The sequence below is a fragment of the Lingula anatina genome, chromosome 1, assembly GCF_051362555.1.
Source record: "Lingula anatina isolate TDL-2025a chromosome 1, LinAna3.0, whole genome shotgun sequence".
NCBI classification, from domain to species: Eukaryota; Metazoa; Brachiopoda; class Lingulata; order Lingulida; family Lingulidae; genus Lingula; species Lingula anatina.
In genome coordinates, this window is record NC_141767.1 from 39,868,540 (window position 1) to 39,881,622 (window position 13,083).

Here is a 13,083-nt window from a genome sequence, read left to right on the forward strand (position 1 = left end):
GAACATATTGCACCCTATCCTTTTCATAGAAATTCTAATGTATCTGGTACATATTCCAGGACACTGAAGTGTTTTAAATGGAAAAACAGTTATGCTATTCAATTTAAATGATTTCCTTCCTGTGGCAATAAGCTGAGAAAGAGGTGCAATTCATTATGTTTTTATCACAAGCCACAAACATTGACTATAACAGCCATGTTGAGAATCACATGCATTTACAAACACACAAAGATAAGTATGCATCTCTCTATCTCACTCTCTCTCACGCACGCACACACACACACACACACACACACACACACGCAAACAAATAATCATCTCTCTCTCTCTTCTGCTTTTCAATAGACTGATACATTTTCCTGCCAATCCTCCTTAAACTTGCTTCACTTACCTTTTTTACCTCGGGCAATTTGAACAATAATCCAATAACCATTAAAACTTGATGTTACACATTACAACATCACATGAAACTGCTCCACCTTAGGTAGAAAGCATTGGTACTTCAGTACCTGGTATAACCTTCAGCCTCCTATGATGTGGTTACACCTAGTTGTTCAGTAATTTTTAACCCAAGGTTACAAAGATCGTCTGGTCACATTTACTGACATGACAGTCAAATCAACATTGTTTTTCCAAAAAGATACATGTACCACATTTAAAAAACTAGGCATCAAAGGCTGTCAAGTGTACATACCTGAACCTGCATCAACTGCAATCAGTAAAAAAAAAACCTCAAGAAAAATAGAAATCCTGTCGAAACAGAACAACTCGAATGAACCCACTGCTTAGAAGATACACTGTCAATCAGGCCAATATAATAATAATAAAAAAAAAACAAAATGACTGCTGGGGGTATGCAAAGTTCCTGCCAGGTGTTGACAAAGATGAGCTTCAAAAATAAATCAAGGTGACTGGCTCAGAAACTTATTCCAGGGCTTCAACAGAGGCTTCTGTGCAGGTATTGGAAATCCAGTGATCCACTTCCACTCCCTTCTCCAGTTACTGCATCAAAGTAGTTTAGGTGTTAAGAAGGACGGACAATAGAAGCCATTTCCCTAGGTACCCTCCGCACGAGAATGGCATGAGCACAAAAAATATCATCCTAATGTTTGCTCTCCTGCTACATGAAGTTACAAACCCAATACCGACATGTCAACCGATCAATAAAGTCCACACAAACCGATTTATGATATGAAATTACTGTCATGAACTAAAAATCAAAACATCATCAACTCAAGTTATTTTCTTACAAATTTTCTAAGAAGACATTAAATAGGTTACAAATACTTAAACTGTGCATATAAATATACATATAACAACCAAATCTGTTGACTGCAGAAATATAAACTGTCTTATCTCCAGACATGCGATGGTCACTTAAACAAACACACACTACACAGAAGCACGATTCTATCAACTGGGCAGTCATCTGGGGTCACAGCAGCTACAATGACCAATTATCAGTTATCTGTTGGTATTTATTTTCAAATCAAATGATCTACAGAAACAAGTCTCTTTTATTTGAAGTGTTTAAGGAGGAGTAGAAAAACTGCAGGCCCTGAAAATATATTAAATTACACAAATGGCTTATCTCAAAAATGGCTGCAAACAAATATTGTGCCAAATAAATACCTTTTGTGCATTTATAAATGATAATAATATTATTCAAAACCTATAAATCAAAATAAAACAAAAAATAAAGACAATAGCCATTAATTCAAAATATAGCAACACTGTAGAAACACGATTTAAAAAGCAGTAGAATATAATGTTCAGATCAGCGGAGTGGACAAAGAGAGTGATATACAGTATATGCATAGTATTGAATTGAAGCCTGAATGGGAAGCCAGTAGAATTGTTTTAAGGCAGTAGTGATAAAAACTGTCAGTGGCCTAGGCAGTGTATATATTAGATGACCTGATTGCTTTGTGTGTCAGTGTGGTTGGGAATGTTCCATGTTCAGCAAACAAATCAAAAGAACAACATTTTATGTGATCCTTTACCCCTTTCTGGGGACTTCACTTGTAAGGTTTGGAATTGATTTATCTGCATTTATGGACATAACAAAGTATTCTAAATACAATTCTAGGCAATATCCAGGACTATATATGCACTGCATTTGATTTCCCAGAACCACAATCCTATAAAATTTACATGAATGTTTTATAAATACAAAATTGCAGCGTAATTGTTATAATGCACTACCTGCACTTTTTTTTACATCTGCCTGTGCTGAAGGAATAACCTTGTTGTAGATTTGATACTGGTAAGCCTACATCTGTTTTAAACAACCACTAAAGCAAGCTGCTTCCATTACACTACAATTGATTAGCACTTCAATCTATAACTGAATTCCAAGTAATACCTCTAGGACCAAACAAACAGTTTGGTCTCCTGGATAACTTAAACACTTACAGTTTGATATTAATTCTTAGAGAATTTTTGAATTAAGACAAAATACACACGAAGAAGGTAGAATGAATACAAGTACTATAAGAACAGGGAGCTGGTCTGCCCAATAACCTTCTACATTGCTTTTAAAAAATGTGTCTCTCATTGCTTTAAGTCTTTGATTTTCTTCTGCTATCAGTAATCTTGATTAATTGATAGATAAATGTTTTAAATAAACCGAAAGATTGAAAGCCATCTGCACTAAGAGTAGTAGAGCAGAGTGACCTAATCTACAGAGTACAAATTGCCTTCATAGATCTTCATCTTTCAGCAAAACAAGTCAATCAATTACATGCATAGCATTGGAATCTGTTTTTCCTTGACTACCTAAAACCTGGGATTTGGTATTAAATTAAGCAATAGCAAAAAATCTTCATAATAAAAAATATATATGCATGTGGTTGATATCTGAACAAAAAGGAAGAGTTGAAGAAAATGTGTTAAAATAAAAGCAAAAGGCTGATGACTTTCAAATTGATTTTGAGCAAAATTTTGATCTTTTTTTAATGACCAGTGTTAACTTTCACTCAGTGAATCACTTATTCACTCAGTGAAACACTGTATCAAAATTTTCTTCTTTTTGCTTTTTTTAATTTCATCCATTCAAATTAAAAATCTTATTTCTCTTCATTGTATCCCTTCAAGCATACTCTCAAATTATTTAATTTTTACTTCACAATTTTTGAAGCTGTAGCAGGGAATAATCATATAATTATGTCTTCATACATTCAACCTGTTCATAGAGGAAAACATATCAAGCCTAATTTTAATGACAGCCTTACTTTAGCCTTACTCTGTAGATTCAGCCTCAGAAATGTGATAACACTGCTCCTGTTTTCACAACAGTTTATCTGTCTCAATGATGATGATAATGGCATTTTGTTTCTATTCATATCCATATTATAACATTTTACAAATGCAGAAATACCTAACCCTGTCTGGACTGGAGAATTACCCTGCTGAAGACGAAATAAGCAGATGGCATCAGATTTTAACAATAATTCAAGCAAACAGCCTTGATTACTTCACCTCCTACAATCACACATTCCTTTTAGATATTTTGTACCTATTAGAAAACAATAAAAACACACATCTTTCAATAAATCTTCTTAAAACTTAAGACCATCATTTGAAATTCTTACATCCAATGACAGCACTTTATAATACAGCATTCTCAGGTACAGACCTAAAACTTATTTTCAAAGTCAACCCTCAACTTCCTGCAGAGAAGCCAGACAGAGGACTGCAAATGAAAAACTGCAAGTCTGAATTTCGCTAAAAAACACACAAATCAATCTTATTTGTTCACGCCTTGAAAATAAAATCTCCTAGGAAGCAAAAATCTATCATCAATTTCGCAATAGACACTGTTGTTTTGAAAGAAGCCAAAAACTAATGGAACTAGGGAGGTGATACCTGCAAACAAGTCTCAGTATTGGCTGTGCATCAAAACCAATATCTCAAATACAGAACTGAAATCCATTACCAATTCTGACATTTGTGCCATCTTCAAATTATACATTAATGTTAAATGTTAAAATATTTCACATTTGACGTTTTTAAAATCTTCTCTTAGCAACTGTAGAGCCACACTGAGTTTCAAATTATCTGGATGAGATCGTGATTTTGAAGTTAATGAGACGTATAAAGAGTAAGCCACAAAGAACTTTTTTTATGAAAGACTCTATGCAATTCTACACATTTCACACAAAATGATGTGAATAGCAACCAAATATTTCCCTGCAACATTTTTTTACAAATACCAATTATCATATCCATCACATCAACCTAAAAAGACCATCTATCCACCAATTTTGTTAAATAAACCAACAGAGTCTTACCTGGGAAATGTTTCTGCACCACCCTCTGAGCTACATCAAACACATTGCTGTTCAGACTACTGTCTTCCTCATGCTGGAACCAGTACACCTTCTCTGGGATCACTTTGCCATTCCACTCCAGAACCAGTGGCAGCCTGGAAGATAAATAACAAACCATACAATACTTGTGCCATTGGCAGAAAATGCATGCGTTATAATTATGTGGCAAACCTAAAGAGATGTTATGGCTGTAATACTATCGGGGTGGCAGTAATTTGCAGTGTTTCTCTCCTTTTTTTAATGAGAAACCTGAAGACATTTCTATGATGGATAAAAGCTTCGGTCTTCCTAAGTGAGCTCTTTTAACATGTGGTAATAGACAGCTGACGCGCCAGCAGATTGCCAATGCTGGAGACAAACAATTGATACAAATTACTCCCACTCTCAATGAGCAATCAACAGAAAGGCCATTCATATTGTGAGATTTAAGCAGAGCCAATAAATTTAACAACTTCAGAAGTCAAAAAACCAGTTTAACTCCAGGGTTGAAAAATAGGGAAAAACTATCTGCCAATTATCGACTAAAAAGATATCTACAATAAAACTGCTTCCAGTAATGCTGCTGAAGAAGCGTTCAGATTGATTTTTCACATAATTCCCAGTGTTAAAATCTAATGACAAAACTGGTTATTTGTGACCATTTTATAGAGCAGAATTAGAAAAATACTTCTTTCTCAAAGAGAACTGTAGAACCATAAAACTTGAATATTATACTTACTTATATGTACATAAAATGTTTGCTTGGATAACCAATAAACTCCTAACAAGCGACTGATTGTTTGAAAGAGAAAATGTCAGTCTTTGTGGAAATTACTGTTGGCATTATCAAATTTTCCCAATATCAGCCTGCCACTCACTGCTTTTTATATACTTATATGATATGCTTTCCAAAGACCTGAAGGCAAAGCTCACAGTGGGGTTAGAATCATTGATTAAAACCACAGCAAGTCCACCATCCTTTTTAGATAATGCATTTACTGTAAGATATTAAGATCTTGGGAAGCCATCAGTTCCAATGGTTGTAGTCTATTATAGATTGGTAGGCAGTTCACTACTAGGCAGGCTCTGTATACAACTGTCATGTGTATCATAAATGAGGACGGCTAACATAAACCAGCAAAGCAAATGCAGTCACGATACATGATAATAAAAATGATGATACTATAATTATTATATATGTGCCTTTTGTATTTCCTACCCAAGATATTCAAATGACATTAATAGTTTAAGTGAAAAAAAAGATGATAAGCAGAAGTATCAGCTTAGAAGTACATAGGAGGAGGGGGGAAAGCACTGATTGCAATAATTAAAGCTAAAAAAAAAAAGAAAAAAAAAGAAGAAAGACTAGACAAAATTGTCAAGAAGAGGCTAATGTCTATAATATGACATATAAGCTTACAAATAATATAAAATAAATGTTCTGTCTGTAGTCAATTATGGTAATTTTGCCTTTTTCAAAATAAATTGTAAGATATACAGAAAGAGTTAGCAGAATAGAGTGAAATGGCATGACAGTGGGTGAAAAAATAAACAAAGACAACATTAACAAATGCAACAATAGATCTAACCATAAAAAACAATTCACATACTGAGCAGGAAATTTGCAAAAGAGCAATGATGCAAAAAAAAAAATAACAATCAATGCACAGATCTAACAAGCTCGTAAAACAACAATTTCCTTATCATCATACTGTGCAACTCTATTCTACTTTCTAGAAAAAATACCATGAATTGATGGCATAACTTTCAATCAATACCTCGAGAGGAAGGACATTTCCAGGTGTATGATACACTAAAATATTAGGTATATCATATTCTTACATCTTTATTTCCTAAATTGCAACCTTCGGTGCACTTTACACTGTATTCTGTGTATTTGCCTATTCCTTGAATTTCAAATCCTAGAGAAGTACACAACCTTTGCTGCAATTAATCATTTTTTCTAGAGTGGCCATATTTTAACCTGTACTATATGACAAATTTCTTACCCCAGGATATAAAGTGTCAATTCAGCATGAATGCTGAGATAAAGAAATGGATCCTAATGTGTCAATTATGGTTGAGGTAATTATAAGCATACATGTGAAACGTATCCAGCTTTCATGCAAAAGACCTGGATCAAACAATTTTCCATTAACAGAGGTATCATCATCATCATCATCATCATCATTATTTTTATCATTATCACTCATCATAATTACTATTATTATCATTATTCTTATTATTATCATCATTATCATTTTATTGCTTTAAGCTAGATTTTCTTTCCAAATGCAACTAATATTCATGGTTACTGGTCAAACAACTTAATCACGTACACGTATTTAAATTAACTCAACTGATTTTGTGCTGCAAAGAATGTTCATAAAAAATCAAGGTTTTCATCAAAAAAAAAAAAAAAAGGAATTTATGTAATAGCTTAAGATTGCCCATTGATACTGAATATCAATAGACATATAATTATATAATTGTTTCATATAAAATATTTTATACCCGATATCATAATGTCTGTTGTCAACATCTTCCACATGGAGATATGCAACTTGAAGACAGAACTCATGAAAAAATCCATTCAAAATGAAGTTCATGGTATATCTGATTTCAAAATAGGTCAATGATCTTTGATATCATCTGGTTGACAATATGTCTAAAACCCAAGGCATCAGAAAACAGCAACTACCATCAAGAGGATCCAATAAATAATCAATTAATAAAAATTGTTTAAGCTTCTTAACATATTTATTTCAATGGGTCAGTAGAAGAGGCAATATATTCACTTGATCAATAATGACAACACCAAATATCAGTGGCACTTCAGTAAATACCAATGAACACCCCAGAATCAATAGTGAAAATCTTATTTCTGCAATGATTTGATGGCAATTTTAGCCAGCAAACTTTACAGATTTAGGTCAATTCAAACAGATAATTATGGTTTCCAAATGTCACAATGTGAGATAGGCAAGTGTGTCCCTTGAAAAAAAAAAACATTAGCATTCTTACATGCAATATTCCCCTATTTAAAACTGAAGTCTTGGGGTACATTTTGATAAAATTCACAGCCTAAATCACCATCAACACTGTAAACTTCCCAAAATGTTTTTAAAGAGAGAACTGACACATTTGTAAGCCAGAACCAATTATCCAAATCTATCAAACAGCCCAGTCATGTACACATGTTGCACACCGAAAGAATCGTTTAAAAAAACTCTTAAATTTACTTCAGCAATTCATGAACAGAGATAGTTGATCATTCCTAGTCCCCAAACGTTAACAGACTGATAATCATGCTTACATGAATTGAATAAAAGACACCTCACTCAGTAAACAAAGCACATTAAAAGACCCTAGAGGACTACAGAATTCTTCAAGAGTCTGTATCAATTAACCAAACTACCTATGAACTGATGTTCCCTGTTTAAGAGGGTCTCCTCTTTTAGTCTACACCAAATATCAAACATCGTGGTTTTAATAAAAAAAAATGTAAAAGAGATTGCATGCTACATGTACAAAACAACATGATATTAATAATAAGAATAGTCCTAAAGAATCAGTCAGCTGAGAGTTCCCATATAATATATTTTGATTTCACTAAAAACAGTGAATACCACTAGTATAACTACACCAAATGACATTATATTGTTTTTTATCATTCACTAGGCTGATAAAAAAAAATGGAAAACTGTCATGATAAGGAAAGCAAAAGTTCCCCATATAAATATGCTTCAAGAGTGTCAATACCTACATTTATTTAACAAGTTAATGTGAACAATATCAAACAACTGATGGATCAAACCATCAGTCTATGAATCAATCAATAAAATTTTCTTGGCACTCAGAATCTGTTAAGCTGCAACAAGCTTGCAAACACTGGTTATTAAAAGAAGTGTGATTTTGGTTCTTGTAGATGTGTATATCTCTTTCACCTATCACAAGACTCAGCTACCACATTTTAAAGTAGGCCTGTTAAAGTCCCTTAACAACAAAAAGGCACAAGAAATGATAGGCAGAAACATAGTACAAGTGCTTCATAGCAATCAATCAATGGAACCTAAGTTAGCAAAATGAGTTTTTCATACACACAAAAAATAAAGAAAATATGTAGTAAGGCCTTTATAGAAGTTAATTTCAAGTATCGGTCTGTTTAGAATTACAATCACAAGAGTTCTTTGTAAGAAAGCACTTACACTTCTGGCAAGTTGTTGTACTCTTTCCCATCCCAAAAATGCTTGAATCCACATTGACATCTACTGGAGGCCCCCGCCTGGGTTGTGGTACGGTCACCATTCTGATACGCCACTGAGCCATCACCATTTAATGTGCGAAGTGTAGTCCTGAACAACACAAACTGATCATATCTGCTTACAGGTCATACTGTACAGCTGATCTTAACTTATATAGATATTATATCCTTTATTGTTCTCTATCGCACTGCTTTGGACTGCACTATTCTATTCTATTGTATTCTATTTTAACTGATACCATAACTACCCTATGTAACAAGCTCCTTTCCTTTTTTTTTAAATCATAAACAAAAATTTTTTTTTTTTAATAACGAAGCACAACGCAGTTAGTTCCATATAATGATAATAATAACAAAGTTTGTTTCCTACAATTCCTTACCCCCTACACCAGCCACATTGAGACAAGCCACTTTGTTCCATATCAGGTACTAGGATATCTTTCTCCCCATCATAGACACACATCAAACCTGAAGCAAGATAAACAAAATGTACGTATCTTTATTTCTCATAAATATATATATAGGCCCATGATGAAAAAAAAAATATTGGCACAATTTGTCAAGTCATAAGAATTCAGCTTTGAAATGCAGGATGTCATAAATAAAAGATAATATATTTAGTGAAATACAATACACAGACAGACAGTGTTCTATTAACCGGAAAAAGGTTTTTGTTTTTGTTTTCACAATTACATTAGCCAGATATGTGAATATCTACAATCTGTTTGCATGAGATTAATTCCAGTCATCCTGAACTGATGTTTGTGGAAAAAAGTAGCATGACTCAGGCAATTACTGTCTTTCTCTTCATCATTTGTCAATTCATAATTCAGGTGAAAAGCACCGACAAGAATTTCAAATGAGTATGTTCTGGTGGTTTAAAAAACTGTCACACTTCAGGGTGTAATGGCTTTAAGAATGAATCCATTTTCAAGCACCTGCACACAAACACGTTATATGTCACGGAGAGGAAAATTAAAAGGTTAAAATGTCTCTCTGGTCTATTGTTTAATCTTAAATGTGACCAAGACTGACTGTAATTTACAAAATTATTTAAGACAAACTCCAATACATTTTTAACCAAAGCAAGTTTTATGAAATGTCTGATTACGAACAAGAAGCACTGAAAATTTAAGAAAATCAATTTACAGCCAAAATTATTCATTCACAAATGTTTTTTTCACTCAACCCTAAGTCTAGAGAATGAACTCCCAGTACTATGAATTTTTCATACCTTTCATAGGAAAGCTGTACTTTTTCCCTGGCACCAGGGACCCAGGTGCTGAAGCTGCCACCTCATACAGACTGCCTCCCTTTACAAACCACTCAGAAAGCAGGCGGAATTCACAAATGGCGTCACATGTCAAACAGCGAAAGAGTCTCTTCTCTGCCACTGCTTTCTGGGTATTCTCAATAACAACCTCGGGGTGAATCCCAACAATTCCTAGAAATTCATCATTGAAAAAGCATTGTCAATACATATTCAAATTACAGATCTGCATAGAATACCTATCAGACATTTATGGTTTAAAGAAGTCCACAACTTCAACCTAATGGGCTGATGTAATTCACTGAAAATACATATATCTGTCTAATGCAAACATTCTCATATGAAAAAGGCATTCAAATGGAATTTCAGCCAATGTTGACTTTTATTTGTTTGTTTGAATTTCTTTAGCTAAAAGTTCTCTCCTTCAACAAACTTAGACCACAATTATATCATGATGACCACATCACATATCATAATCAACATAATACAATTCATTTTGTAACCACAAATAAATCATCTGGTCCTGCACATGTGGCTAAATTACCTGTTGCCTTGTAACAATATTGGTGCATGTCAGTTACCAGTCCTGGGTGTACTTCATACTTGTTTATGAAAACTGCATCCATGGCAGATACCAGGCGATGAATGTACCTGTCCTGGAACAAGTACAGAAAAATTAAAATGAATTTCCTCATAAATCTTGTTTACGAATTTCTGTCACGAAATGTAACTGAATCTATGCCCAATTTATTTTTCACTTGCTGATTATGTGTTCAATCTTTCTAATGCACATAATAAAGCTACCCAATTTTTATTAATGAACACAGCAACCCCCCCCCCCAAAAAAAAAAAAGAAAAAAAAAAAGAGAGGAGCAATCATTCCTAACCACTCACAGGCAGACACTTCTCCCCACCCAGGACACATTTGTCCTCACTGTCAAACTGGATATAGGTATCTAACAGCTGGTTAGGCATTCCCCAGACTTTTGGGATAATCCATCTTGCTAGCCGAGGCAGGGGTTTACCTGACAGGAAGTAGAGGAATAGGGCAATTAGATGTCAATATAAGAGAATACATTATTTATTCAAAGTCATGTCTTAATTTAAAGAATAATAATCATGCACTTACACATAAATAATTGTTTTTGATATTATTATTCTTTCTACTATTAAAGTTTGACTTTCAAACAGATGAAATTATGTCTACATAACTGTTATCGATTCAAGTGATACACTTTAATTTGCTAGACACACGAAAATTTTATAAGCCACAGAATTAAAATTAGTCCTTGACAAAAAAGCTTAGCTTTGATTTTTACAGAGAGATGCAAATGGAAAGAGGTTATCAATATAATCAGGTCAACAAAACTGCTAATCTTAAGTATAAAATATCCTCTTGTCAATGCCACTGATACTACGCTCTACTTCAAACTTCATAGGAATTAACAGACCTATTTGATTAACAAGACATGGAAATTTTCAAAGTAATAGAACAAGCAATGAATTTATACTAGTTATGGTTATCATAGTACCTTTTATCCCAACCAATGGAATGTAATGATTTCTCCCTGAACTGCTCCAGGCTAAACATAGGGGTTTATTCAGTTGGCCATCTTTTCCTCTACATTTCTCTGGAGGGTTAAAGGCAGGAAGAAACACCCCTGAAATATAAAACAATACAAATTTTGAAGGACAATATACATGTGCAATTTTGTATTGAGTAATAGATTAGTACAACTGACTACATTTTACAGTTTAGAATGTTATCTGATTTTAATGTCCTCTTCAGGAACAGTTAATATCTTGACATTCATTGAGTAAGCATTGTTATCAGTTACGATCCGGGGTCATTGTAGCATAGATATGTAGCTATGTACTTATATTTATGTCTAAAAATGTAATTCATAAGTACAAGGCAAAGCAGTGACCTATTGTCTAAAAATGTAGTCCATGATAAGTACAAGGCAAAGCAGTGACCTCTTTCCTATTTTCAGAAAGATCATGAAAACAGAATGAGTACACATAAAAATATGTTGCTTCAAAAGTGAAACTAATGCAGATTTACTAATAATGATGCATCCATTGGACTATTGAGTATCAGTTTAAAAGACTAAGTAGTTACAAGTTGTAATAGTGCTTAGACTGCATACATATATATCTGCAATCAAATGATGCCCACTGTACCTGAATAGTCACCAGAGCTCTGCATTCCAGTCATGGAATCTAAAAGTATAATAGGTCTCTTAAGAACATTTGCCAGGCCAAAGATGTGGATATTTCTCAATCCATGTGCCTCTCCATCAGGGGGTAGGAAATCCGGATCACACTCTTCGATAATCAAGTTCCATTCTGACTGGTCAATGAAGTCTTGAAACAGAGCCTTGTAATTATCAAGCTTTGCAGTAAAATGTGTCTTGAGATTTTGGCGCAGGGCATGCCAAAAGAGTTCCCGGCCAATCAGTGCTCTGGATACAGCATGTACTAGGCAGTGTCCATCTCCATCAGCATGGACAGGTAGAAGGTTTTCGACATCATTGTTCATCTTGCGTATCATTTCCAGAGTGTCAGCCAGGTACTTGGTGCTGCCAGTCCTATCTCTTCCATAGCCATATACTTCAATGTGCTCCTGCTCTATCAGGAAAGCTCTATCTCCGAGAATGCTACAGTCAAACACTTCTTTTTGACCCATATCTTTTAATAGCCTGGCTTCCCCAGTGGCCTTGTCCATGCCGTATGTGGTCAACAAAGGCGAGACAAGCTTACAGTGATAATTGGACAGCCCTAACACCTTCACTGAGTCAGTACCCTTCTTTGGGGTGGTATTCTCTACCAGGACATTTTTCAGCATGTTATGTAAGGCAACCTCTGGGTCAGTGACAACCTCGGGATTCTTGATGGTGTTCCTTTCATGCCTCTGTCCACAGCCTGTGCACTCTATGCTGGTCTCATAGGCAGGAAAGAACAGCCTTGTCTGACATCCTTCATCTGGACAGTAACCAGAGAGGACCCGGTAGGGTTCTTTGTTGCCCTTTGCTGCCATCCTTTAAAAGACAACAGATCTAAATAGTTTTCAACTTGATTTTGAAAAATGAAACAGACTAACACTTCGGAGTAAAATCGTCTTATATGACACTAGTATAAGTAAAATTAGTCTTGCTATGCTACACCTCAGCAGGCAGCGAGTAATTTATCTATAAAGTAAATTGCACAGTCATTCAGAGTAGCTGGCCTATTCATTC

At 34.5% G+C, this 13,083-nt stretch overlaps 1 protein-coding gene across 3 annotated transcripts in view; it reads right to left on the bottom strand.

Annotated features, from left to right (window-relative positions):
• LOC106173087 (deubiquitinating protein VCPIP1) overlaps positions 1–13,083 on the bottom strand; it is a 32,171-nt gene that overhangs the window by 18,769 nt on the left and 319 nt on the right. For all 3 annotated transcript variants that reach the window (XR_015333234.1, XR_015333231.1, XM_013554076.2), the window contains exons 2-9: positions 12,029–12,885; positions 11,377–11,505; positions 10,739–10,869; positions 10,389–10,500; positions 9,809–10,018; positions 8,955–9,042; positions 8,519–8,665; positions 4,293–4,426 (exon numbers count right to left, since the gene is read on the bottom strand). Coding sequence is in view for 1 of the 3 variants with exons in the window: in XM_013554076.2 (XP_013409530.2) it covers positions 4,293–4,426; positions 8,519–8,665; positions 8,955–9,042; positions 9,809–10,018; positions 10,389–10,500; positions 10,739–10,869; positions 11,377–11,505; positions 12,029–12,884 (1,807 nt within the window). In the remaining 2 variants the exon portion in view is untranslated. The remainder of the gene's footprint in view (positions 1–4,292; positions 4,427–8,518; positions 8,666–8,954; positions 9,043–9,808; positions 10,019–10,388; positions 10,501–10,738; positions 10,870–11,376; positions 11,506–12,028; positions 12,886–13,083) is intronic.